The sequence below is a fragment of the Leguminivora glycinivorella genome, chromosome 6 (assembly GCF_023078275.1).
Source record: "Leguminivora glycinivorella isolate SPB_JAAS2020 chromosome 6, LegGlyc_1.1, whole genome shotgun sequence".
NCBI lineage: Eukaryota > Metazoa > Arthropoda > Insecta > Lepidoptera > Tortricidae > Leguminivora > Leguminivora glycinivorella.
This window is the reverse complement of record NC_062976.1, coordinates 25,144,367-25,171,066: the sequence shown is the minus strand read 5'-3', so window position 1 is coordinate 25,171,066 and position 26,700 is coordinate 25,144,367. Positions and strand designations below refer to the sequence as shown.

Genomic DNA, 26,700 nt, shown 5'->3' with positions numbered 1-26,700 from the left:
CCTATCACGATCGAAAGACCTCGCGATTCTGAGTTTGAATCGCGTAAAAAATACCCATGTTACAGAAAAAGTGGGGTGGACAACTTTGAAAAAAAAGGCCCATATTATATCATCAGAAAAAGTAATATTGTCAGAATTGACAGCTGACGATAGCAATAACTGTGCAGATTCTGGCAAAACTCCAGGAATTCCGCACACGGCACACCACTGTTTGTGTGTCACATGCAACCTCGTTCCAATTCCAACATGGCGGTGCGATATCGAAAACACGCCCGAAAGCGAAATTAACAGTGCGTTGATTAAAATCGGCCGAATGCAATCAATTGGCTTCATTATTAATGAGAGGATTTGGTATTTACGTTTTGTTTCTTTTTTATACGGTTCACGGACTCTAGTTAGTAGCGAACCTGCTTAAGGGGTAATGATTCTAAGTTTAATAAGCCAGATAAGCCTCTTGCCTCCTAGTCAAATCAGCTTCTTTTTATTTAAGAACTGTCAAAACGAATTTGAACCTTGCTAATATAGAATTTATATGAAATCGAATTGAGTGACGTCACGGTCAACTCAGTTAGGCAGCGTCCCCACTTAGGCGTCGCGTGTCTCGCGCCGCGGAAGGGACGTCTCCGCCACGCCGCCTGAATGTAATTCAAAAAACGTCTCCTCAGTACATTTTGTATAGAAAGGACGTAAGACGCGCCCCAGGCGGCGTGGCGGCGGCGTGGCGCGCGCTACTCTATCCATCATCGTCCTCTTTGCGTTATCCCGGCATTCGCCACGGCTTATGGGAGCCTGGGGTCCGCTCTGACAACTAATCCAAGATTTGGCATAGACACTAGTTTTACGAAAGCGACTGCCATCCGACCTTCCAACCCGAAGTGTAACTATGCCTTATTGGAATTAGTCCGGTTTCCTCACGATGTTTTCCTTCACCGAAAAGCGACTGGCAAATATCAAATGTCATGTATTGCAAAAATATCTTCTGTCTTAGTTTGTATTATAATTATATGATACTTTATTTCGTGCATGGTATATAAAAAAACTACAGTCACTTTCCCTATTCCCATGGATTATTTAATTTGTGTATTTAATATTTTAATTTGTGTTTTTAAATTGGTTGTAATAATTCTTAGGAGTGAAAAGCAGAGAAAAAAATGCCAGAGTTCGAATTAATTTTGAAATGTTTAATTATTTATATATAAAATGTAAGCCAAAGGCCTTACACAGTTGCTGTTAATCAATAACCTATCTGTAGTGTCACAAAACTTATGAAACCCTCAATGTTTTGGTACGTTTTCTTTGTTTTTTTTTTTCTACCAGTTATCTTAAAAACAATGTTTAGAGTTGGGAAAACACTTATTTATTTTGAGTCTAGATATTTCATGTAATAACGAAAAAAAAAGGAAATTTTATACAGAAAGCAACCCCTATTTTTTTGTATATTGTTTATGATATCATATCACCAAGGCATAGCAAAATATCAGATATTTTGATATTTTATTTTATTTATTTTCACCCATTTATTTATTTCCATCCATCGTAACAGATAATTCCTCTCCAAGTGGCCTGAAATGCGTTGTATAAATAGTTGGGCTTGAAAAATCTAATACGTACTTTAAGTAAGTAAGTAAACACTTTATTGTACAAGAAAAGAATACAACACGTTATTTAAAATAAAAAGTTTCAGTACAAAGGCGAAGTAAAGTTTCAGTATAACGGCTATATATTATAAAATGCTTTATTAAACTACCAATAAACTCAAAATACATAAAGTAGTCTCAAAACTTTCCACGCTTTACAACTTCCTAAATAACCCTCCAAACTATAGTCTCCAATCACTTACGCAAATCCACAACAGTTCCAAAATCCAAACCTAATAACGGCACTTATTATTGTCCAACTTCGGCAAGAGCCGTAACTTCCTCCCGAACTTGCTCAGCTCGTTACCATGGTAATAGCCCCGTGTACTGTATTGTTTCTGAACCTCAAGAGACCTTGGATAGTTCGCCCCAAGCCTGTTAAACGGCCATATCTCAAAATTTTTGATTTTTTAGATTTTTGCACATTCGGGAACAGCATTATTTAAATTACGACATTAATTCGGAAAGAATGAAAAAAGTCTCCTTTAAAGCCTTTCTATAAGATGCCTATGGTCATATCTTCACAAAAAATGTCACACTTCACAAAAACGCCTTTCCTGTAATACTGACACAAATCCAAGTATCCCGATATAATTTATGATAATCAGTTTATTTTTGAATTAAATAGGAAAATGTGACCCATGACACAACCTGCAGAAAAGTTTTGGGAAACGTAATGTTAATGAAATGTCATCATGTAACACTAGATCAAAACAGTATATTTTCGGGAACAAACTAAGCACAAAGATAACAATCGTGATTAACCTAATGAGAGCTAATTTATTCACGCACAAACATGTGTCAAACATTTAAAGTTTAATTTTAAATAACTGAGTGATTAAGATTTTTACTCTATGTTCATCGTGAATAAATGATTTCATTCATTCATTCATTCATACACGCGATTTATCGAAAAAGTGTTTCTTTGAGATATAGTCCTTTAGCAAGCACGGGACGAGTTACTATTCAGTTGTATGAATTAATAAGTTTTGATAGTAGCGTTGTGTTGATATTGAAATAAATTATAAACACGTACGCTGTGCCGGAGTTGGTGAATACTGAAGTAGTTCCGATTTGATCAGTGCGTCTTGGGTGAAAGTTTGGTTCGTTGAGAAGCAAGAGTGTGATTGAATAGAATAGAATAGAATAGAATAGAATAGAATAGAATAGAATAGAATAGAATAGAATAGAATAGAATAGAATAGAATAGAATAGAATAGAATAGAATAGAATAGAATAGAATAGAATAGAATAGAATAGAATAGAATAGAATAGAAAAGAATAGAATAGAATAGAATAGAATAGAAAAGAATAGAATAGAATAGAATAGAATAGAATAGAATAGAATAGAATAGAATAGAATAGAATAGAATAGAATAGAATAGAATAGAATAGAATAGAATAGAATAGAATAGAATAGAATAGAATAGAATAGAATAGAATAGAATAGAATAGAATAGAATAGAATAGAATAGAATAGAATAGAATAGAATAGAATAGAATAGAATAGAATAGAATAGAATAGAATAGAATAGAATAGAATAGAATAGAATAGAATAGAATAGAATAGAATAGAATAGAATAGAATAGAATAGAATAGAATAGAATAGAATAGAATAGAATAGAATAGAATAGAATAGAATAGAATAGAATAGAATAGAATAGAATAGAATAGAATAGAATAGAATAGAATAGAATAGAATAGAATAGAATAGAATAGAATAGAATAGAATAGAATAGAATAGAATAGAAGAACTTTATTCAAAACTTCTTAATTTAAAATTAACTAATAACACTAAAATAAAGATTATTGTATTTAAGCGTAACTGAAAAGGTCTCCACTCAGCTTCATGTCAAGTCAAGGGACCCTGAAGGAACCCGACGCTGGTCTTCCGTGGAGACCCTTTCGAGAGAGCGCAGCTACAAACTATATACATAACAAATCATATTATAGTTTTTTTATCTTAATTTATACAATTTTAATTTATATAAATACTAGTTTTTGCCCGCGGCTTTGCTCGCGTTAGAAAGAGACAAAAAGTGGCCCTTCAACTATCTCCACTAAAAAATCACGTCAATTCGTCGCTCCGTTTTGCCGTGAAAGACGGACAAACAAACAGACACACACACTTTCCCATTTATAATTTTAGTATGGATACCTTTATAAAACTTTTAATACTATGAACTATTCACCTCTAACAGTCATACTTAAATGTTCTACAAAATAATCGCATTGTACACAAAATTATATGATTTAGATCCATAAGATTGGCTGGACATAAAATATACAATTAATCATTTTTTGTTACCTTATACAATTTTAACATTTTTGATGGAATTTATTGGTGCTTGTTTATCTCTCTCTTAACCTATATTAGGCTAGATCTAAGTTTTTAACCTGTATACATAGTGGTTACAGACAAAAGATTTTTTTTAAATCCTATACGTTAAGTATATTCTTTTCTCAAACATGGTATGAAATATTGATGTTATGTGCCTTATAATTGGCAGCGAAGTATGACGTTGCAGGTGCGGCTAGGACGATTGATAGATAATGGAATTTCATACAAACCTTGCAGGCCAAGGCCGGCAAAGTCCTCTTTTTTAATTTCCAAACACAGATAATTGTGACATAACATCTAGGTATTTAGCCAATTAAAAAAAAAAACACTTTATGGGGCTTTATAGACGTGCCGACTGCAACTGGTACGGGCCCTAGACAATATTTGATTTTGGGTACGTTTTCATACAAAAAAAAATTTTTTTTGTTTTTTTTTTTTAATTTTTTTTTAACTTTTTGTTTTTTTATAAGCGTATACGGGGTGTCAAAAGGGAACGAAAATTCGATTATTTTTGCGCTACGACGCACCGTTTAGGAGATACAGCCATCCAAAGTTACTATTTTCAGTAGACTTTATTTATTTCATACCATGTTTGAGAAAAGCACTACACATACCTCGGCGGGAAATGGGGTTGCCCGCCTCAGACCTATCCATATGTCTATATGTCTTCGGCCGGCAACCCCCTTTGTCCCGGCCTCTGTAGTAATGTACTATTTTACAATGTCGATGGCAAACGAGAAGACTGTCCACCTACAGTACACTATCAACATCAGAAATATTGAACAGTGAGGTGCAGCGAAATTTTCGGTACATATAAAAACTTTGTCCTATTTTTGTGTTATTAGTTTGACAAGCGTTTGTCTTCGACAAACAGTATTTTTCACTACAAAATATTGAAGCATTCAAAATTTTTGTAGGAGGTAGGGTATATCGAATGATATTCCGCTTTGTGGGACACAGCACAGCGGATATCGTCTCGCTCGAATCTAGAGCAGAGCCCAACTGCGGAAGTACCTCCGCGTTACAGAAGACCGCAGCCAAATAGCACTAGACCCTAATCATAGTGTTGTGTTCCTGCCGGTGAGTAAGGCTGCCAGAGCTCAACGAGGGTGCGGTGGACAGGAGAACTTACAGAACTAATTTGTTCCGTCTATTGTCCTTTGAGTCGTCGGCAACCCGAACCCTCCTTAGAGCTTGTACAATGTACACTCCCTTTTGCTGTGTACTTATACTTAACACAGCAAAAGGGAGTGTACAAGTTTCTAATGGGTTGGCAACGCGCATGTACCTACCACTCTTTGAGTTGCAGGCGTCCATAGGCTAGGTAGATATGGCCATAGGTGACCGCTTTCCATTAGGCGGACCGTATGCTTGTTTGTCACCGACGTAGTATAAAAAAAATTCAGTACAGTCACTTAAGTAATATAACATTCCTTATCCACTATCGGCAAAAGTTCCGGTGTTGACTGAGCGCTCCACGCAGAGTGCAATCAAACTTAAGCTCCCATTCGCGAGTGAGTAAGTGAGTGAGTGAATGATGGACCGGTCCGTGAGTGAGCAATAGTCTGCGGTTCAAATGTCTCGGCAATATTCTGTCATCAAGCTTTAGGATATCATGTGACAGCGTCGAAGGATATTTATATGGAACGATGTAAATATTGAAATGGACTGTTGTATTTGCAGCTATTTAAAATGGTATACGTAAGATATTATTTTCTCACGTACTTTAAGGTAATGCGTATTACGTCCATGTCTAAGAAAAACATACCAGGTTATTATTTAGTTTACCGTTGCAATGAAATAAATAAATATTTAAACGAATAAAATACATTTAAACTAAATTAGACGTTTCATCAGCTACGCTGAAATTGTACATGCCGGCGGCTATATTTCCGAGCTCATATAACCCGGTAACCTTCAAATCAAGAGTGAACAGGCATCTTCTGGGCGAGCTCAATTCATCGTAGGCCACGTCTTTGCCTTTGGCTAGTCTGTGGCCAAGAGTAAGCCCATTTATAATAATAAAAAAAAAACAATCTCGCCCGTATCCCATAAAGGGGTAGGCAGAGCACATGAACTACTCAAGTTTTAGTGCCACTCTTGGCAAACAGGGGTTGAAAGAAAACGAAATTGTGATATTGCAATGACAGGCTGCCAGCCGAGAGGCGAGAGCCTACGCCACAATTTAACCCATATCCCTCAGGTTGACTTCTACGATACTCACGGGAAGAAATTCTTACGGGTGATGAAATTCTTAACTCGCCACCACACGGGTAAAATTGCCTAAATAAATTGTGTTTCCTGTTATTTACTGTCCGACAAAAATTTTAAAGTCAAGAAACATAACGCATGTTCCACTTTCAGTCGTAAAGCAAAACCACCAAATTCTAGGCTTATAATAAAAATCCGGGTTCAGTTAGACACTATGTATGCAAGCCACACCGATCTGATGGGATGAAAGCGTTACACATACACCAGGGGCCTACTGCGAACATCGAACCTTTTGCGTCGCGGCGTAATAAAAGTGACTTAGAAAGAAAAAACCACAAATTGCTCGCACTTAGAGTTGGTCAAAGGCGCCTAGCCTTCAGAGATAACATACACTAGAGAAATTTCGACGGGCACCTCGGCGGTCGAGGTGGTGTAGCGGTCGAACACGTCAGCCGCGATAGCTGGAGACCCGGGTTCGATTCCCGGCTTCGCCACCAGTGGGCTTGATCGCTTTTTCTTTAGTGTATGGTATCTATTTCAGTTTATAATTTATATATAGTAGTGTTACTACTTAAAAAATAAAAAAAAAACAAATCAAATAATATATGATAAAATAGTTTGCTTTGTTGCCTACATCAAAGAATACTAATATTCGATCTTTGGTGTTCATGGTTAGCCCCGAAAAAGGGAGTGGTGCTTCCAGTGTACATTTATTGACAAATAAGTATCAGTATATCCATATAAGCTGGTTTAATACCTCTCGAGGGGAGAGAGGCTAATGAGTGCACCTGTCCTCATCACTCATCTCAATAAAGGCTTGCGATGCTTTTATTTCGAGATGGATTAATCTTCATATTGTTCCGGATTCGTGTTTATGAAACAGTTGGTTGGTGATACAAGGATATTATTAACAATATAATGTATGTTTCTTTTAAAATATTTTCGGTTTGAAAGCTTCGGTCTTTATTAGTAGAGAAATTTCTTGCAAGAACATTTAGTTACAATTTTCTCTTACTTTCGTTTTATAGTATCTAATTTAATAGATTTTTATCGATCATTATGAAAAGTTACTGTGGAAAAAATAAAATAAAATTATAATCTACCCTTGCTTGTGTGTCTCTAATTTCATGGTGTATAATTTCTGAGTTTTACATGCATTAATTATTTATTTAAATATAGAAAAATAACGATAATTATTAGATTTCATGAATCACGGAAAACTGCGTGATTATGATGAATGAAACTGCGTAGAAAACGAAAAACTCAGTAATCACGAAGCATGTACAGTCAGCAGCAGAAGTTCCTTAGCGGGCAAGGTGTTCACAATGATCCTAACACGCTCTTATTGTCTTAAAAATAAGATCGTGTCAAGTTCATTCTGAACACCTTGCCCGCTACGGAACTTCTGCTGCTGACTGTAACTGCATCGAAATATCTGGAGCTCTACAAAAGTAAAAAAAGCAATTAAGGTCTATATAATTCTAATAAAAATAACCGTGAATCACTCAAAACTTTCCGCTATAAATACCAGCGAGGTTGCATAAGACCCGCAAAAGCAGCTGTTATTGCCCTTAGCTGTCAAGTTGGTATGTGTTGCCCTACGACTTTATTTTTATTTAGTAACAATTTTTATAACAATTGACAGTCAGATTTTAAACAAATTCAATACGATTTAGATATTAGTAAGGTCAGTTGGGGTAAGTGAATCTATGGGGAAAGAGAATCTATATGCTATAAACTAAAAACTATGCGATGCAGTCAAGTGGTTACTGTGTCAGTAAAGCACTATACATAGACTAATTCCAATTATCTAACACAGATGAGGGTAGATCACATATGTGACAGTTGAGGGTGCAACAAAAAAATTCGTTGGCTTCTTGTTTGAACTCGAGCTGGCAGGAGGTTTTTCATGCGGCGATAAAATAATAAATACAAGTGCTCAGAGGCTGATTTTCAAGGTAGTGCAATATAACAGTTTTTACTTTATCCGCATAACCACATTTCTTAAAATTTTCGTCAATTTGTTACTGTTATGATGGCTTAAAAAAACGTCACCTGTAAGATACCGAGTGGGGAAAGAGAAACTGGTAACACCGGGAAAGTGAATCATATGTCTCTCTTTCCCGGTATCAGGAGTTACAAACATTTATAGTCTCGTTCTTATAAGAAGTTGTAGAATAGTAATTTATTTATTTATTTTATTTTTCACTAGTAAGCCTTTACCAGTTGGTGTGGTTAAAAATATTTCTTTTTGTTTTATATGTTGTTGTCCAAAAAATTAAATATTGATTTCTGCTTTTCCAGAATAATCTTTCAGTGCACATTAGTGCGTAATTTATCACACTAGTGCGAGAAATTGTACTTTATGTTTGTCGAAACATTAATAAAGGTCTATGTGTATTCTGTACCTACTGAAAACGTCGTACAATACACGTGCGTAGTGGAAATTCGTAACCTGTGTCAATTTAAAACATCCCTTTCGGTTGTGTTGCAATTAATGAACTTGAAACTACCTACTACTTTTTAGCTCCATTCGTTTCGTACATCCTCTTTCCCACACTTGTATCTATAATTAAAAAAAAAACTATTGAACTATTTCGAACCAACTGTTTTACACGTCTGACTACATCCCATATGTTTCTCTTGCCCCGTTTTCGGTAATGTCACTCTAGTTCCAAAATTAAACCTTATACGAATATGTTAAATATTATTTTGGATTAACTTAACTATACTTAAGATATTTAAGCGTAAACTATTTCATAATACGTCAAATTAGCACGTAAAATGGAACCAGTTTCACTTACCCCAAAAACCGGGAAAGAGAAACTGTTCTGCGCAGTGGTACTTAGTTGATGATTTGAGCCTTATGCAGTGCATGCAGTTTATTAAAAAAAATGTACAGATAAGCTGAGTATTACAGCAATATTATCCAATTATCATCAAAATGAATGAACGTCTTAGAAGCAAATTACATGATTTTACATTTTATCTTAAATAAAGTATGTTTCTCTTACCCCAACTGACCTTATAAATAATTTAACATAACAAAACCGCACAACAAAAATGCCCCAAGGTTAACTGCTCTCTTATGGGTACCGTTATTTGTTTCAATGTCTGCTTAAAGCTTAAAACTATAAAGTGTCCATAGGTTTAAATAGAACAATGTTTCACCTGGACCGTAGCTTTATGCACACTTGACTGCAAAAGTGCAAAGTGCTCGAAAGTATCCGTAAAACTCGTATTCCTCTGACAAATACCGAAGTCGCGGCAAGTCGTATAAGGTGTCCGAACTGTCCGATCATTTATCCTCTCCAATTTTATATCTTTTGTAACAGTTTCTCGACCAAGTTTTGCTTTAAGAGTGCACTTTAACTTAATGGACTCTTACATCCATACTAGTTAATAATGTACAGCGGGGCAAATCTCGACTGGGAACAAATGTAACTGGTCCATTTTTTCCATGTTTTACAATGTTTGCATTATTAAATAGAGTGTCCACCGGTTATATATGGTAGGCGTGTTCAGTGGATGCACGTAGAACTCAACATCATAGTGTAATAATGGAAAAAAAATGATTAGTTACAATTGCCTCCCAGTCGAGATTTGACCCGCTGTACCTTATTGTAAATGTGAGTGTGTTTGTTTGTTTGTCCATCTTTCACGGCAAAACGGAGCGACGAATTGACGTAATTTTTTAAGTGAAGATAGTTGACATAGGCTACTTTTTGTCTCTTTCTACTCCCCCACTTCCTTAAAATTAGGGGCTGGAAGTGGAATTTTGTATGGAGCATTTCGAAATTTTCGAATTTAACGCGAGCGGAGCCGCGGGCAAAGGCTAGTAATTTAATATATGTAAAGAAAAATATAATTTTCTTTCATTTTAATTATCCCGCGCGTCGGGAGTCATTGGCAGGTCGCAGCATACACAGATTGCATAGTCTGTGGTAGATTAAAAACCATAAAAGCTGTCATGTCATGTTGATGTCATAGCTCATAAGAAAGCAATAAATAATTAATACTTTATTAGCTGAAATAGCTGAATAGTGATTTGAGAATCGATATCGTGATTAATAACATTAAATGTCGTTTCTTTTCTTACAGGTAAAGTTTACTTTTGTTACTGTTCAACTCGTACTGTTGTGAATAACCTAAATACTTGTATAATGATACAATAAATCTTTTCTTACAGAGAAACTCAGCTGTGTTTGATTGATCGTGTCGTCCAAATCACGAATAGAAATAATATGTTATATATATTTAACCTTTTTTAATACTTACAGTTTTAGGGCCTCTTTAGAACACGGTGTGCAAATTAAAAATCATGATACTACAATTACTTGCGGATGTACAATTCAGTGCAACAAATACCGCAATCTAATAAAAATTGGATGCACGTTTTTATAATAAAAAAAAACTGCAGGTTCCACTTCTTTTGGCATAATTTCATAATTAAGAATTATTCTTGGCATAATTCACTGTTCAATTAACATTCGTCGAAAAGCGATCATGCGAAGTCTGTTATGCGAAAATCGTTTCGGACAATGAAAGGTAGGTATGCCAAATAGGGGGACGTTTTTGAACCGTCTAAATGGGCTCTCAAAGTATTTAAAGAGATTAATATTAATAACATAGACAAACGTAGTCTAAATAGTTATTTTTGCATTAATTGACCGAGATAAAATTTAGCTGTAAGCGTGGCTCTGAATAATCTTGAAATTTTATTGTTCAGTTTATTTTGTTATGAATAACTTTACTTTTGATAATGTGCACAAACAACCTATTTGTATACCTAATCCAATGAATAAAACAGTAAAGACATTTGATAAGTAAAGTATTATAACTTAAATACATGGATATTACTGTATATTACGCAGTAAAAGAGTAAATCGTGAACACTTACATTTATATTTGGCCCGACGTTTCAAACATAACATTATGTTCCTGGTCATGGGTCTACCCATACTAGTGTAGTAGGGTCTAGTGAAAATCGTGTTGGTGTCAATCAATATTCAAAAAGACTCGCTCAAAATTTTGTTCGTAGAAAACGATTTCTCATACATTTTTTTGTTTCAGCGGGCGTGCGAACAGTGGACGTTCAAGCTGTGGAGGGCATGGTGGCACAATTCCCCTGTGACCTGGGCACGGCGGCCAATGATAAGGTCTACATGGTGTTTTGGTTCCGGGACGACGCTGGCATCCCGCTGTACAGGTCAGTGCAGTTGTAATGTCTAATAGTGTTATGTAGCAGTAGCTGAGACAGTAAGATAAGTACCGAGACAAGAAATTAAGGGGCGCGCACCGCGCATATTCAATTAATCTTCTTCTTCTTCTACGTCGAAACCTCATGACTGAGGGTCGTGACCACCATAAGTCGCTGTACGTTGCAGTGCTCTCCACTCAGGCCGATCTTTTGCCTTCCTAAAGGATCCCTGGAGCCCAACGCGTGTGACCTTCATGATTGTGCTGAACCAGCACGTGGGTAATCCGGCTCTTTTACGATGACCCTCCACTGGTCCGACGATCAACGCCTTCTCAAGACTGTCAGGATCTAACGAATAACGAATCAACGGCATGGTATGGACATGTAATGCGGAGAGATGGAAGTAATGTCGAGAAAGGTATTACGAATGAATGTGGAAGGAAGTAACGGGAGAGGAAAACCGAGGAAGAGGTGGATGAACTGTGTGAGACATGATATGAAGCGAAGTTTAATGATGAGATGACGGATGATAGAGATGTATGGATGAGAAAGACATGCTGCTCCGACCCCAAGTGACTGGGATAAGCGCAGAATGATGACCTAAAACTAGGTACGTTTTCTTCCTATGATTCACATCGTCTGACTAAATATAAATAGATAAAAATTATAACTGATAGAGTCCAAACAGAGTCTAATAGAAAACAACGATTAGATAAAAGTCAAGCCACATCAGGTCAAGTATGTATCTTGCAATTTACATTGAACTGTCTAGAGGTAAATAAAGTTTTATTTTACAACAAAATTGCACTTTAGCTTTCTAGATTCTTTAAGGTCCACTTGCACCTAACGTTTAACCCGGTGTTAGTGGGCTGTCATCTGTCAAATTCCATACAAAATGATGGGTTAACCCTCGGGTTAACTCTCCATTTTCGTTGGTGCAAGTGGCCCTCAAGCAGTAAATTTAAGTGTTTAACAAAGTCCTTTTAGTGCTTGTCAGTTGTAATAGGTCTAAACAAAGGGAAATCAGGTTATTTCTACATTGTAAACGTTAAACAGGAGTGTTGTTACAATTGCATGGTAAGTCACGGCATCAGTACTAATATACTCGAACTCAGGGATGTAACGGATGTGGTTTTAACGGAACCGGAAGCGGAAGCGGAAGTTTTGAATTTAGTTTAACGGAAGCAGAAGCGGAACCGGAACCAGAAGCGGAAGTTATAGATGTTAAAAACGAAATGAAAAAATACCACATAGGTATAACATAAACCAAAACTACTTAAATTACCTAGAACTTTTAGGTGTTTACTGTTCAGTCTGTAATTAGCAGTTTGTAATCAGCCTTTAGGCCCACCTAGGTTTTAAAAACGAAAAGAAAAGTTACCTGATATTTTATCTTAAGTATATCATTCATTACAATCCAAAAATTTAAATCACCTTGAACTTTAAGATGTTTAGTTGTTTAGGTAATCACTAAAAATCACATAAGAATCCTTTTAAACCTTTATTATGCCGTAAAAGGTTTTAGAAACGAAAAGAAAACTTACTCGTAGGTAGTATATATAATACAATCCAAAACTAACCAGTAAAAATTATATGTGTACGTAATTGTTAGTACACAATTAAAATTTTAAATTAAATGGAGTGATTATAAAAGAAGTAAACTGTATTTAATAAACAAAAGCTTAGCAGCTTTATCTCCCGGCAGTTTGCTTCTAAGGGGATCGTAGATAAGCCCTGCACCACTGAATAGTTGTTCACTCGCTACTAACTAGGTGGACAGGACAAATATTGGCGCGCAATGGAATGAAGCGATTGATGTTTAGTATCGCAGCACGTGGCAAGCGGAGAGATGAGCGAATGACAGGTATAGACCTGTTGGTCTTTGATGTACGCCGCTCATGTCCCACCGTCGCGCTAGGTTCCGACATCCGCTATAACTTCCGTTTGAAAAATAACAGAACCGGAACAGAAGCGGATGTGTAAAACAAAACGGAAGTTCCGCAGAAACGGAAGCGGAAGCAGAGCTCCGTTACATCCCTGCTCGAACTATACTGGCTTTGGCAAAATGGTCAAGCCATTAAAAAAATCATCATCAAAGTAGACTTGTTGACAATCCTCATCCTCCTTGCATTATCCCGGCATTTGCCACGGCTCATGGGAGCCTGGGGTCAGCTTTGATAACTAATCCCAAGATTTGGCGTAGGCACTAGTTTTTACGAAAGCGACTGCCATCTGACCTTCCAACCCGAAGGGTAAACTAGACCTTATTGGAATTAGTCCGGTTTCCTCACGATGTTTTCCTTCACCGAAAAGCGACTGGCAAATATCAAATGACATTTCGCACATAAATTCCGAAAAACTCATTGGTGCGAGCCAGGGTTCGAACCTGCGACCTCCGAACTTGTTGACAATTAAATTTAATTAAATTCAAAAGAGCAACTACCTATTTAACAACTAAGACTACTGTCAGGTATATTGTGTGACCAGGCGGCCATTGAATTTGAAAGAAGCATTTTGGAAAGTTCTAATTTCAAGTATCAAAGACTAGCTGGATAAAACTATAAATATTAAGAAAATTGTTTATATCTTAAGCTCATTGTAAGTGAACTTTTGTTCTTTTTGAGTAATAAAGTCTTTAATCCCATCTCCTTTCTTCAAAGCAGGTTTGCTGTTACAGTGAAACGTTATCCTCACATGACCACTGAACTCGTTACTAGCCGACCTTTCACCACTACTTGCTAGCTAGTAAGAATACAACCCCAGAACACGCTAAGGGTTGTAAGCTCGGAGAGCAGCCGGGTAAACTTCGGTACCAATGAGGAAGGAAGCTTTGCTCAAGTTTACTCGATGGCCTAAAATGAGTAAGCGAGCTCTGTGGCACTTTGTTGTTTAGTTGCAGTATTGTGTAAACAGTGTTGCTAATAAATGGGACATACTGATTATTAGTTCTTAATGATTTTTAAATAGCTTTCACGAGCAAGGCTCGGAGAAATGCCCGATATTTAGAAAAAAAGAAATCCGGTCTTTTACAACATACAGTGCTATTTACCTAAATTTTGTTATTTGTTGTTGACTGATATTAATGGTAGTATTAGGCAGCTTCCATATATTTTACTAGCTATTTCCCGCGGCTTCGCCCGCGTACTAAAAGTAATCTTATTCAAACGTTGAACTTTGGACCTCTATTTCACCTCCTTAGGATATGAATTTTGAAAAATCCTTTTTTGTTGCTCCTCTACACCTTATAAGAAACCTACGTTCCAAATTTGGAATCTATAGGACCAGCGGTTTCGGCTGTGCGTTGATATATCAGTCAGTAAGTCAGTCAGTCAGATTCTTCTTTTATATATTTAGATTGTAAGTAAATGTATGTGGTTCTTGGTAAAGGAAATAGATATCAGATTGCGTCTTTCTGCTAAAGACTGTCTATATAAAGCTTGTCTTTGATCAATTTATTCCAAAGTGACTTTATGTTAAACTGTTAAAGCATTTTGTGAACATGTTGTTTATGCATAATTATTTTTAAAAACCGGGACTTAATCGCGTATAACTACATATTAAACTGACCTCCAACGTTTCAAGGACGGCGTTGTCCCCGTGGTCTCGGAGAAGACTGGCTTGAAATGACATCAACACCTTCTGACAGCCGCGCGAGTTTTTCGAACTACCCGCACTTGGTTTTGATTATCAACTTGAACTGTTTGCGCACTAGGGATGTTACTCTGTCGACATACAACACTGACGATATTCGATTTAACGACTGTCGATATTATTTTCGGCTTACACTTATTAATGACAGGATTCCATGTGGATGAGATCCTAAAACCTTCGTCCCGATTGAAATTGCGATGTTTTTTGATTTCAATGGCTTCACGCACTTTTCTACTGTAGAAATGGCGTTCCGTGGAAAGGACTTTAGGGTCATGTAGTTTGATCCAGTGGTTTAGCCCTGACTCTAACAAATGTTCAGCCACGGCAGACTTGTTGACCTGACGATTTTTCACAGCCGTGATGTGCTCCTTTACCCTTTCTTCTATGGTGCGCTTAGTTTCTCCAATGTAGGAGCTACCACAACTGCAATCAATTTTATAAACGCCAGGTGATTGAAACGGTATAACGTCCTTAATAGGTGATCTTAGGCTTCCTGCAACTTTGGATAATGGCGTGTACACCGTCTTTATAGAGTACTTTCCAAGTACTGTACCAACCTTATCCGTCACACCTTTAACATACGGCAGAAATGCGCAAACAGTTCAAGTTGATAATCAAAACCAAGTGCGGGTAGTTCGAAAAACTCGCGCGGCTGTCAGAAGGTGATGATGTCATTTCAAGCCAGTCTTCTCCGAGACCACGGGGACAACGCCGTCCTTGAAACGTTGGAGGTCAGTTTAATATGTAGTTATACGCGATTAAGTCCCGGTTTTAGGGTTCCGTAGTCGACTAGGAACCCTTATAGTTTCGCCATGTCTGTCTGTCCGTCCGTCCGTCCGTCCGTCCGTCCGCGGTTAATCTCAGTAACCGTTAGCACTAGAAAGCTGAAATTTGGTACCAATATGTATATCGATCACGCCAACAAAGTGCAAAAATAAAAAATGGAAAAAAATGTTTTATTAGGGTACCCCCCCTACATGTAAAGTGGGGGCTGATATTTTTTTTCTTTCCAACCCCAACGTGTGATATATTGTTGGATAGGTATTAAGAAATGAATAAGGGTTTTCTAAGATCGTTTTTTGATAATATTAATATTTTCGGAAATAATCGCTCCTAAAGGAAAAAAAAGTGCGTCCCCCCCCTCTAACTTTTGAACCATATGTTTAAAAAATATAAAAAAAATCACAAAAGTAGAACTTTATAAAGACTTTCTAGGAAAATTGTTTTGAACTTGATAGGTTCAGTAGTTTTTGAGAAAAATTCGAAAAACTACGGAACCCTACACTGAGCGTGGCCCGACACGCTCTTGGCCGGTTTTTTAAAAATAATTATGTGTAATAATCGTGAAAGTTTAAATCAATGTTGTTTATGTATTAATTTTTTTGTGAGAATCTATATTATTGTGACGTTACCCGGGTAAAGGGACCTTATTGTCGATGGCGCTTACGTCCCGCAGTGTCGTATGTGTACACGAACATCGCTCATAACGCCGTAAGTACCATCGACAATAAGGTCCCTTTACCCAGATAATGTCACATTTGGCTTTGTGTGTGTGTTCAACATATTGAAATCGACTTAAAAAAATGTGATCTGTATGGACATCGAAATATAACGAAAAAAAATTAAAATACCTGCTAGGAAATATAATGACTTTTCAAGTAAATTCGCGATTGGCTCCGAAGTTCATTCATCACTGATCGCATTCATTAAGTTTTTGTCCACTCCCGGAGTTTCACCACAATCAGGCGTCGGAGTGCAGCCGACGGCGATAATTGCCGAAGTTTCCCGAACTACTCACCGAGTGCTGCGGTGGCAGACAGGCGGCCAATTCTGTTCTAGCAGTTTCATAAAGTTTTCATCTTGTTTTGACACAGTACTGAGCTGTCATCAGTGCCGAAGGAAGACAATGAGTCATCCTTTAAAGTTATTCAGTCGCACTTATTTGAATGATAAACGTAACATCGTGTTTAACAGAGAAGTGACATTGATACAACAAAATGCAATTAAAATCTGAGCTTTAGGATCTCGTCCATTATACGCAGTACACAGGCATTAAAAATGTAAGCTAAAACGAATATCGACAACTGATAAGTCGAACATCGTTAGTGTTGTAATTGGACAGAGTAACATACTCGGAAACTTGATAAAAAAAACTTGGCTTGCAATAGTAAAATCGAGCTAGGCCACTTTTTCCCGAGGTAAATTATTAAAAGTCATGAAAGTATAAATCAGTTGATGACTAAAGATAGTAGAATAATTTAATAATATTGACAATGACAAATGAAAAAAAATACCAAATTTTAATACAGAATGGGACTCCTACTTGCGTAGCGTGCAGTGACAGACGGGGCTATTTTTGTGGCGAGAGTTATACGCTTTTAATTGCTTCTCTAGGAAGTTTGGTAGCTAAAGCAAGAAATGAAAAGTGTACTTCGGAAAAACAATAGGTAAACTTAAGATACCAAATATAAGGAAGCGTTTACGTGTACGTACAAATTATCGAGTTGAAATTAAATCAATAGTGGCGCCCAACGTGGGGCCACCACTTTTGAGGAGGGAAAATTAAGACGTTACGTTAACATAAAAAAAAATTAAAAGGTAACCTCATGTCTTTTACGGTAGTCAATAATTTGGTTTGATGTAGAAAACAATTTTTTTTTTAGATAACGAAATTTCGGTTGGGAATGTTAATTATACACAGGCTTAATCCTACTTCAATGTTTTTTTTTTATTAGTAACTAAATGTTTTTAAAAATCACTGATTTTAAAAGTCACTTATGTATCCTTAAAACAAACTGTGAATAGTAGCACTTTACACACGAAGCGTAAAATGAAGATCATGACGCATCGCTTAAAGCCGTAAACTAAGTTGACCTCACAGTTACAAGCCTTAAGAGTTCGTAACGAGGTTCCTCGGCGATCTCAATCTCGATATTCGTGGCGTCATTGCTGTCAATGAGGTTCCTAATAGACAGCGCATAATGTTACTCCCATACTGAAAGTTATACAACGTTTAGTGACATCATGTGTCGCTGGTAAAATAAGATAGTATTGATATAACATTTTTCAGTGTCCCTATGACACACTAATTTATTGTGTTGAACCACCATTAATCAGTACTTTTTTACCAGAGGGCTGACTTGTTTATGTAGTCAGACTTTTCTTTACAGTTACCCTAACTCTCTGCAATAAGGTGAAAAAATTTAGACATATTTATGAACTCGACTGTGCCACATTTTTATTGTAGAATTAAGAACTTTAAGTTTTAGTCGTAGTATTTTTTTTTAGTATTAGATTAATAAAAATGACATTTTTCATATTAAAAAATAAGAACAGTAAGAACTTATGATTCATCTTTTTCGTACCTCGAAAGGCATCGAAAGAGATACTGAATTTGAACTGAATCAACAAAAGTTGCAAGTCTGCTTGAAGCATTATTAATGTGCTTCAACATGCGAAATCTGTACAGAGTGGATCTGGTGTCCTATCTTATATAAAACACTGGAACTTCGCCAGTTCGTAAATTACCAAGTGGACAAATTTTTGATAGCTTTTTAAATATTTTTTCGCGAGTTAGGCACTCGAGAAGTTTAATCTCGTGAATAAGTTTTAGCGCGAAGATGACTGTGAGCTGGATAAGAGACTTCATTTAGCCAAGTCTTGTAAAAAACGGTATTAATAACTGCAACTGTTTTTTAAATACTGTAAGTAATAGTAGATCACGACACAAGTCCGGAAAAAAGGAAGTTCGAAACGAGTTTTGGGAGTGAGTGTTTTAAATCGACACGAGTTACAAATTTCCTTTACACACGTGTATCGTACGAATAGTAGGGGGAAATTAGCTAAAATTACGGCATAATTAATGGAAGGTTTTTTTAAATTAAAATGTGTACGTTATAGACTGAAGTTATTTTTCATCAAACCTCCCCACTCCTCCCCCCTCTGCGTCACCCCTCTACCCTCCCTTAAAGTGCCAAAAATGCGGTTTTTCTCGATTTCTGGCAAAACTGTTGAAGATACAGAAAAAGCGCGTAGGAACGAAGTAATCCTTAATAAATTTCCTACAAATCATTCATTAACACTTTGGTTCTAGCACTTATAGTTTTCGCGTGATCCGTCATGAAAGTTGGTCCTTTGCTGCAATTTTCTTTAATGAATGTTAAGTTTTCGCCCAAAATGCTTACAAAATCGTCGATTTTTTTTTGATATGACTAAGATATTGTAACCCATGACTAAAATAAAATTAAGGGGGAAAAATCACTACCATGGGTGGAATTTCCAATATGTCTTGGAATTCCAGTAACTATTTAAGACGTAATATTTTCACGGTAGTAGTCGCTAGGAGTACCATTGATCCATATAGTATATCGATGACTGGGGATGAGCTTTTGGTAGCTGTTGGTAGAGCCCTGGAGTTTTAATCCAGAAGCCGTTAGTTCAAGTTCCACCCATGGTAGTGATTTTTCCCCCTGAAATTCATTTTCAGTTTATAATATTTTAGTAATATCAAACAGATTTTGTAAGCAATTTGGGAGAAAGCTTCACATTCACTAAAGAAAATTGCAGCAAAGGACCAACTTTCGTGATGGATTACGCGAAAACTATAAGTGCTAGAACCAAAGTGACAATGAATGGTTTGTAGTAAATTTATTAAGGATTACTTTGTTTCTACACGCTTTTTCTGTATCTGCAACGGTTTTGTCAGAAATTGCGAAAAACCGCATTTTCGGCTATTTAAGGGGGGGAAGAGGGGTGACGCAGAGGGGGGAGAGATGGGGAGGGTTGATGAAAAATAACTTCGGCCTATAATGCACATACCCTAATCAAAAAAAATCTTCCATTAATTATGCCAATATTTTCATACATAACTTTCCAGAAGCAACGGACTAGAAGTTGTTCAGTACAGATGGGCCTCCGAAGTGGGCCTCACAAGAAATGAACAACTTTTCGAAGTAGGTACTGTTTAAAAAAAAAAACACCATCTGTACTGAAAAATATTTTTAACTTTGGCATTTTAACAAATACTTACAAGTACGATGAGTTATGTTCGTCACATTTAAAATCTTCACTTTAGTTTGATCGCTTTAATGTGAACAAATATCTATTGTACATTCTTATAAGACTTCAAATGAATAATACAGATTACAGATGATTTCAATTGACACAATAATCAAACTCTTTTTTTAGTTAAGGTACAGCGGGGCAAATCTCGACTGGGGGGCAATTGTAACTGTCGTAACTGATACATTTTTAGGGTTACGTACCTCAATGAGGAAAAACGGAACCCTTATAGGATCACTCGCGTGTCTGTCTGTCCCTCTGTCACAGCCGATTTCTCCGAAACTACTAGACCGATTTACTTGAAATTTGGCACACGTATGTAAACCTGTGGCCCAAAGACGGACATGTAATATAATTAAATGAAATTAAACGAAATTTAATCATAGGGGGCACTTTTGGGGGGTAAAATTGAAAATTAAAAATCAAAGTTATTAGAACTATATTGTGCTACATATCAAATGAAAGAGCATTTTATAAGCATCTCAAATATATTTTTTTTATAGTTTTTATTTTGGTAATTTAAAAGTAATTTAAGAAAATAAGCAAAAAATGAACATTCCCCCCCCCTTATCTCCGAAACTACTTAGTGTAAAATTTTCAAAAAAATACACGAGATAGCCCTCTACCTGTAGATTACAGGAAAACCTATTACAAATCTACAGTCAAGCGTAAGTCGGACTTAAGAGAAAACAACTCAAATTGAGATTTTCACTCACTGCCGCTGCAAGTACTTACTGAATGTTTTGAAATTTTGTGAGCGCCATGGACAGGTAGAAAGAAATTCATTTCTGTTTAGAAATTCTTAAAAATTTTAATCATTTGCCAAAATGACTTAAGTTCCTACTAAAAAAGAGGCGCTTAAGACTGTTTAGAACTGCACTGACCATAATATTGCCCTAATAGGTCCAAAAAATGGTGTATATATACGAAAACAAAAAAAATTGTGCCACCGACAACCAAAATCTGAAGTCTATTTGCTCTATCTCTTATAGTTTCCAAAATATACGCAAAATCTTTAAAGTACAAATCTAGTGTACGTTGCCATCACATGTCGTCAGGCGCTCATGACCTTTTTGTATGGAAATGTCGAAATCCGACTCGCACTTTACCGATTTTCATTGAAAGTTGTGTTTTATTATAGTTTTGAAGGAGGTTTCTTGTTTTTAACCACCAACGCAAAAAAGGCGGAGTGTTATAATAATAATAGGTTTGACGCTTGACATGACTGTCTGTCTGGCATCATAGCTCCCGAACGAATCAATTTTGATTTAGTTTTTAATGTTTAAGGTGAATTCGTCGAGAGTTTTTTTTTGTACCACGTAGGTGGCAAACATGCATACGGTCCGCCTGATGGAAAGCGGTCACTGTTACATATGGACGCCTGCCACTCAAGGAGTGGCACATGTGCGTTGCCGACTCGACTCATTAGAAACTTGTACAAACCTGTACTTAGAAGGGGCCTGGGTGCCGACGAGTCAAAGGACCGAAGGAAGGAGGAGGAAGGAAGGAAGGAGGAAGGATCTATTGTCCTAATTGTTATTTATAGAAACATGAACTTCCGAGTTATTTATAGAATCCTGAACTTGCGAGTTTTTTAACACACGAGAAGTAAAATACATTTGCACCCGAGTGTAACACAAAACTTTTTCCCTCACTGTAGCGAGGAAACTACAACGCAAAAAATGCGTTTATCACTGCTTCCAGTAGTTCCACAGGTGGTAAATGATCTTTATTACTAGATTCACCTACTTTTATCAATTTTAAAGCACTAGTGGATAAAATGCGTTTTTACCCGCTGGTATTAAAGGACAAAACACGTGTTTCCGAGCTAGTGAGGGGAAAAATTCAATGTTAGTTGCTCGCGTGCGGTCCGTTTGTTAATGTAGGTAAGAATTTAGAATGGCGTCATTTTGTGAACATCAAAGGAGTGAGCCTTCTGTACTTGTAGTATTATACATATATTCTGTGACAAAACTAACAACATGTGTTCCAAGTACAACATTCGAAATGCCAGAAAGTTAGTAGGTATCGACCGTAAATTGGCGAAATCCAATTTACGGTCAAATTAACACATGTGATGGACCCTGCCGTCTATAATAAATTGCCGCAATATGTGGTTGAAGCGCCTAGTGTGTCGAACTTTAAGTACCTATCGCTTAAAAAATTGGCTGGTCGAGCACCCGTTCTACACTTATGACAATTTTTTTATTACCTAATTAGAAAAATATTTTTGTGCATTTTTTATGTGAATATTGCCTAACTTTTTGTTTTGAATTTTTTAATTTCAATTTAATTTTTAATTTCTAATTTCAATCTTCTGTCTATTTATTCTCTAAGTATTATTGTTGTATGAATATTATTTTTTTAAATCAAATCTTGACGTGTAAAATGGCGTTGTATGAATAAATTAATATGAGTATGAGTAGTATGATTATTTTAACCATTGAAAGTTTGTACGGAACCCTCGTTGGGCGAGTCCGACTCGCACTTGGCCGGTTTTTCCATTACTACACTATGATGTAGAGTTATACGTATCCACTGAACACCCACCGAACACTCACCATAACCGGTGGACACTCTGTTTAATAATGCAAACATTCTAAAACATAGAAAAAAAAAAAAAAAAAAAAAACAGTTGCATTTGCCTTCCAGTCGAGATGTGCCCAGGCAATATGTCTCTAACAAATTCATCGCCCATGGTATAATTGATTTTGAACTTTTTAAACATTATTTAGTAGCAATTTATAATAATAATTTATTTATATATTTTATTCTGAGAATGTCCTTGGCACAATAAATGATTGTCTTTTGTAGTATTTGATATAAAAAAAAAACAATATTTATAGATTTTGGGTATTAAAAGTGTATGATGACTACGTATTTTCGATTAAAAATGTGTGTAATTAGGGTTCCGTAGTTTTTTATTTAATTTGGCCATCGAAAACGCTGTCAGCGATGAAGTGACGTCATCGAATTCGAACCTTACTGCATGTCAAAACAATCGCTGACATATTGAACTTTATGCCTTCATACTTAAAAAGTCAGAAAATGTTGTTTTCGAGTAGAATGACCTGACGCACAGAAAATCTATAGATTAACATGACTGTGTTGTTTTCGCCTGATTACGTAAAAAATATACTTTAAAATCATGTTTTGCTGTTTTTAAGTCATAATAAAATATGACAATATTTTATTTCGGTTAATTGGACAGTGCTTAATCATATAAGACAGACTTTCAAAAAGGGTCAAGTAGCCTGTTCCATTATTTCGGGGTGATGTCATGAAGTTTTTGAACTACTTATAAGAACGTGTTCATAGTCAAACTAGACTGCTTCAACTATCTCAAAGGAGGAACATTGTGCTCAGTATAACTTGTAATTTATCTTCCTCAAATTCTCTTCTTGTATACCTTTGTTAAACTCCTGGCTCATATACGCGACATGCTCGCGAAGTTTTGGATTAAGACAAAAGGGGGCCGCGCGGAATAGCCTTTTCATAGAAACCTAGTTCCTATTTTCCTCCTAAGATATTTTTTAATTTTTAATTCTAAGGGCCAGTTGCACCAAACCGTCTGTCACTGTTAAAGCATTCGTTAAATTTTATAGTATGGGAAGTTCCATAGACTTCTACTGCGTGACGATGATGTGTCTGTCAGATGTGGTTGATGCAACTGGCCCTTAGTGTTTGTAGATGAATCAAAAACACTGTTCAAAAGAAAAATTGTGTTTTCAATTAATTTTGAATTATAAGTACAGAGCTGCAAATTACACGAGAGTTGTTGAAAGAGAAGAGAGTGAGTCGACGAATGGAATTATATAAACCTATTCGTTCAATTTAAATTATGGCTGCGTTCAGTAACACTAAGATATACCTAGAAATAGATGAATTTTGATCACAGGTGCCTCTAAGGGTCAGTTACACCAAATTGTCTATTGCTAAATTTAGCGTTCGTGTAGTTATAGGATTTTCGATAAATGTTTTGCTGCGGCGTGACTTTGATGGGTCTGTTAAATTGTGGTTATAGCAACTGGCCTTAATTTTTATTGTCCCATGTTTAATTATTGTGACATGGTTCTAACCAGTTTTATATTTTGTGAAACCTGAAAACCTTTGCTTTTAGTTTAAAAATAATCAAAAATCTATAAATTTCAAAAACGATCTTCGTAAAATTGATCATTATCATAAAAAGAACACTGACGAGTCTTATTTCCGTAATATTATCGCTTTATACTTAATCGTAAAACTTTTTTGATATCTAAGCCACTATAGTGAAATAAATACCGATGTATTATTATGGTTTTATAAAAAATGAGGCCTACATTTGTATGGATGACGCCCGTGCCTTTTCCCCTTAAGCCCGCTTATCAATGGATGTATTCATTAGCATAGTGTATTCTGCATTGTACGAAGTTGGAAGAAGTTCATATCACGAGGGCATCCTTAATTCATGAGAGTGTTCGGGATATGGTCGAACGGGATTTAATCAGAGGAACTTGCTGGAGATATTTAAGCTTTTCATTGGACTTTTCATTCAATTTTTTTATGAAATCAGACATTCCAATGAACCATTATTTTGATTAATAGTGTCTCTAGAGCATTTTTAGGTTCATCGAAAAGCTAAATGGACGTGATACGCTCGCATACAATTTTTGAGAGGGTAATCTCTGTGAGTCAGAGCTTGATTAATATTCTTACCGGATTAACCCTTAAATGCATAGTGATGTATATATGCATCATGCATTTTTGACTCTATTGACAGCATGTCAAAATTCAAATTTTAAGGAATCTTTGTCAAGGTCATGCATTTAAGGGTTATTAATAGCAAGCCGGCAACCTTCAAATCAAGGGCGAACAGGTATCTTCTGGGCGAGCTCACTACATCGTAGGCCACGTCTTTGCCTTTGGCTAGTCTGTGGTCGAGAGTAAGCCCATTCATAATAAAAAAAGGTTATTTCCACAACATTCAAAATATTTATACCTGTTTTAGGCTCAATGAGACAAAACGAGACCAGATGTTAGCAATTATTTCCAGTCTACGGCTCTTAAGCCATTTCATTAATAATTGTTTACAAACGGTATTAAACAAAAGCGCTTTGAAGTGTCTCTTATTTACGTGCAAAATAATTAATCCGCGTTAAGGAAGTCATTGTTTAAGTTCATGATTCCCGACCTCCCCTCCAGGGCGTGGTGAGAGCTCCGGAGCAGATGTGGGTGATGAGTTTTTAATATTTGCGCGTCGCCTTATTTTGCTACCCCCTTATTCATAAAAGTACTCTTAAAGTTTATTGAAATCTGTTAACTTCGGCATATAGTTAGGTCCATTATAGGAAACATAATAGCATAGTTAGTTTTTTAAAACGTAACTTTTTTCTAAAAAAATACCATACATCTGTGATAGATGTTACCTCAATTGCTGTTAAGAAACGGGTTTTGTGTGTTCGATATGCGATTGACATGTCATAGTTTTGACACATACTTAGTGTGAGTTAATTGCAATTAAAGTTAAAATCTATCGCAGGTGTATGGTTTTTTTTTAGAAAAAAATACAAATTTAAGAAAACTAACTATGCCATTCTGTTTCGTATAATGGACCTAATTATATGCCGAAGTATATGGAATTCAATAAAAGCACGGGTAGATAGATAACTTTAGTGAACGTTTATGAATAAGGGAGCTAGTCTTTTTCTTACTATAAATGGGCACTTTTTTATTTTTCATTATTATAAATGGGCTTACTTTTGGCCATAGACTAGCCAAAGGCAAAGACGTGGCCGACGATGGAGTGAGATGAAATGCCTATTCACCCTTGATTTGAAGGCTTTTTTGACTTCTATAAATTACAAATTAAAGATTGGATAGATTATGTTTATAATTTTGCAAGTTCATAATTTTCAACGTCACCTATAACGCATAGTCAAAGCTGAAAAGCAGATGTATGAAAATTTTTTTTTCTGTTTGCGGTAAAGGATGTTTGCGCGTCTCATCTGTTGAAAATATTTTGCAAAATTTCTTATAGAGGCTTGGGCAAGCCAAAATTATATTCAGCTATCTAAAAGAAATACCTAGGTATTATATAATGTTCTGTGAATGGACTTTAGTCTGTTTTCGTATTGACATCTGTGTTTTGTATTTTTTTTACTTTACCCTGTTAATAAAGAAACTGCTGAGGTAGAAATACTTTTCTACTTCTGTTCAATCAACTTCACAGTTGTGTCTTTTTTACTTTTTAACTTTAAATACTTTATTTACCAACTTTTCAAATTACAACCAAAAGAAAGAGCCCCAAAATATCATTACCGGATGCAGATGGTAAACCGTAAAATTACCTTCCAAGTTCCACGATTGCGGATGTTGAAATCTGTACTCCCCAGATACAAACTGCAGCGAGGCATCACCTGTTCGCTACGCAATAATTAACGCACAAGAACTTCCCGTATTAATTAAAAAACCTTACCCCTTCAAAGTTACCGAATATTTTACCGTAGCCACTTAAGACAAATTGCTTTGGGTGTTTTTTCACCGTAATTTCACCGTTCGTTGGTGCCCGCGGCTTGTACAAGCCGACACCCTTTGGAACGTACGAAATGCCTTTAAAAAT

General features: G+C 36.1%; 1 protein-coding gene and 1 non-coding gene across 2 annotated transcripts in view; both read left to right on the top strand.

Annotated features, from left to right (window-relative positions):
• Positions 1 to 26,700, top strand: part of LOC125226809 (nephrin) — a 790,592-nt gene that overhangs the window by 139,441 nt on the left and 624,451 nt on the right. Inside the window, exon 2 of the mRNA XM_048130914.1 lies at positions 11,264 to 11,399. Within this exon, the coding sequence (XP_047986871.1) occupies positions 11,264 to 11,399 (136 nt within the window). The remainder of the gene's footprint in view (positions 1 to 11,263; positions 11,400 to 26,700) is intronic.
• Positions 6,611 to 6,684, top strand: Trnas-cga. Its single transcript has one exon. It is a non-coding gene; the product is annotated as a tRNA-Ser (tRNA).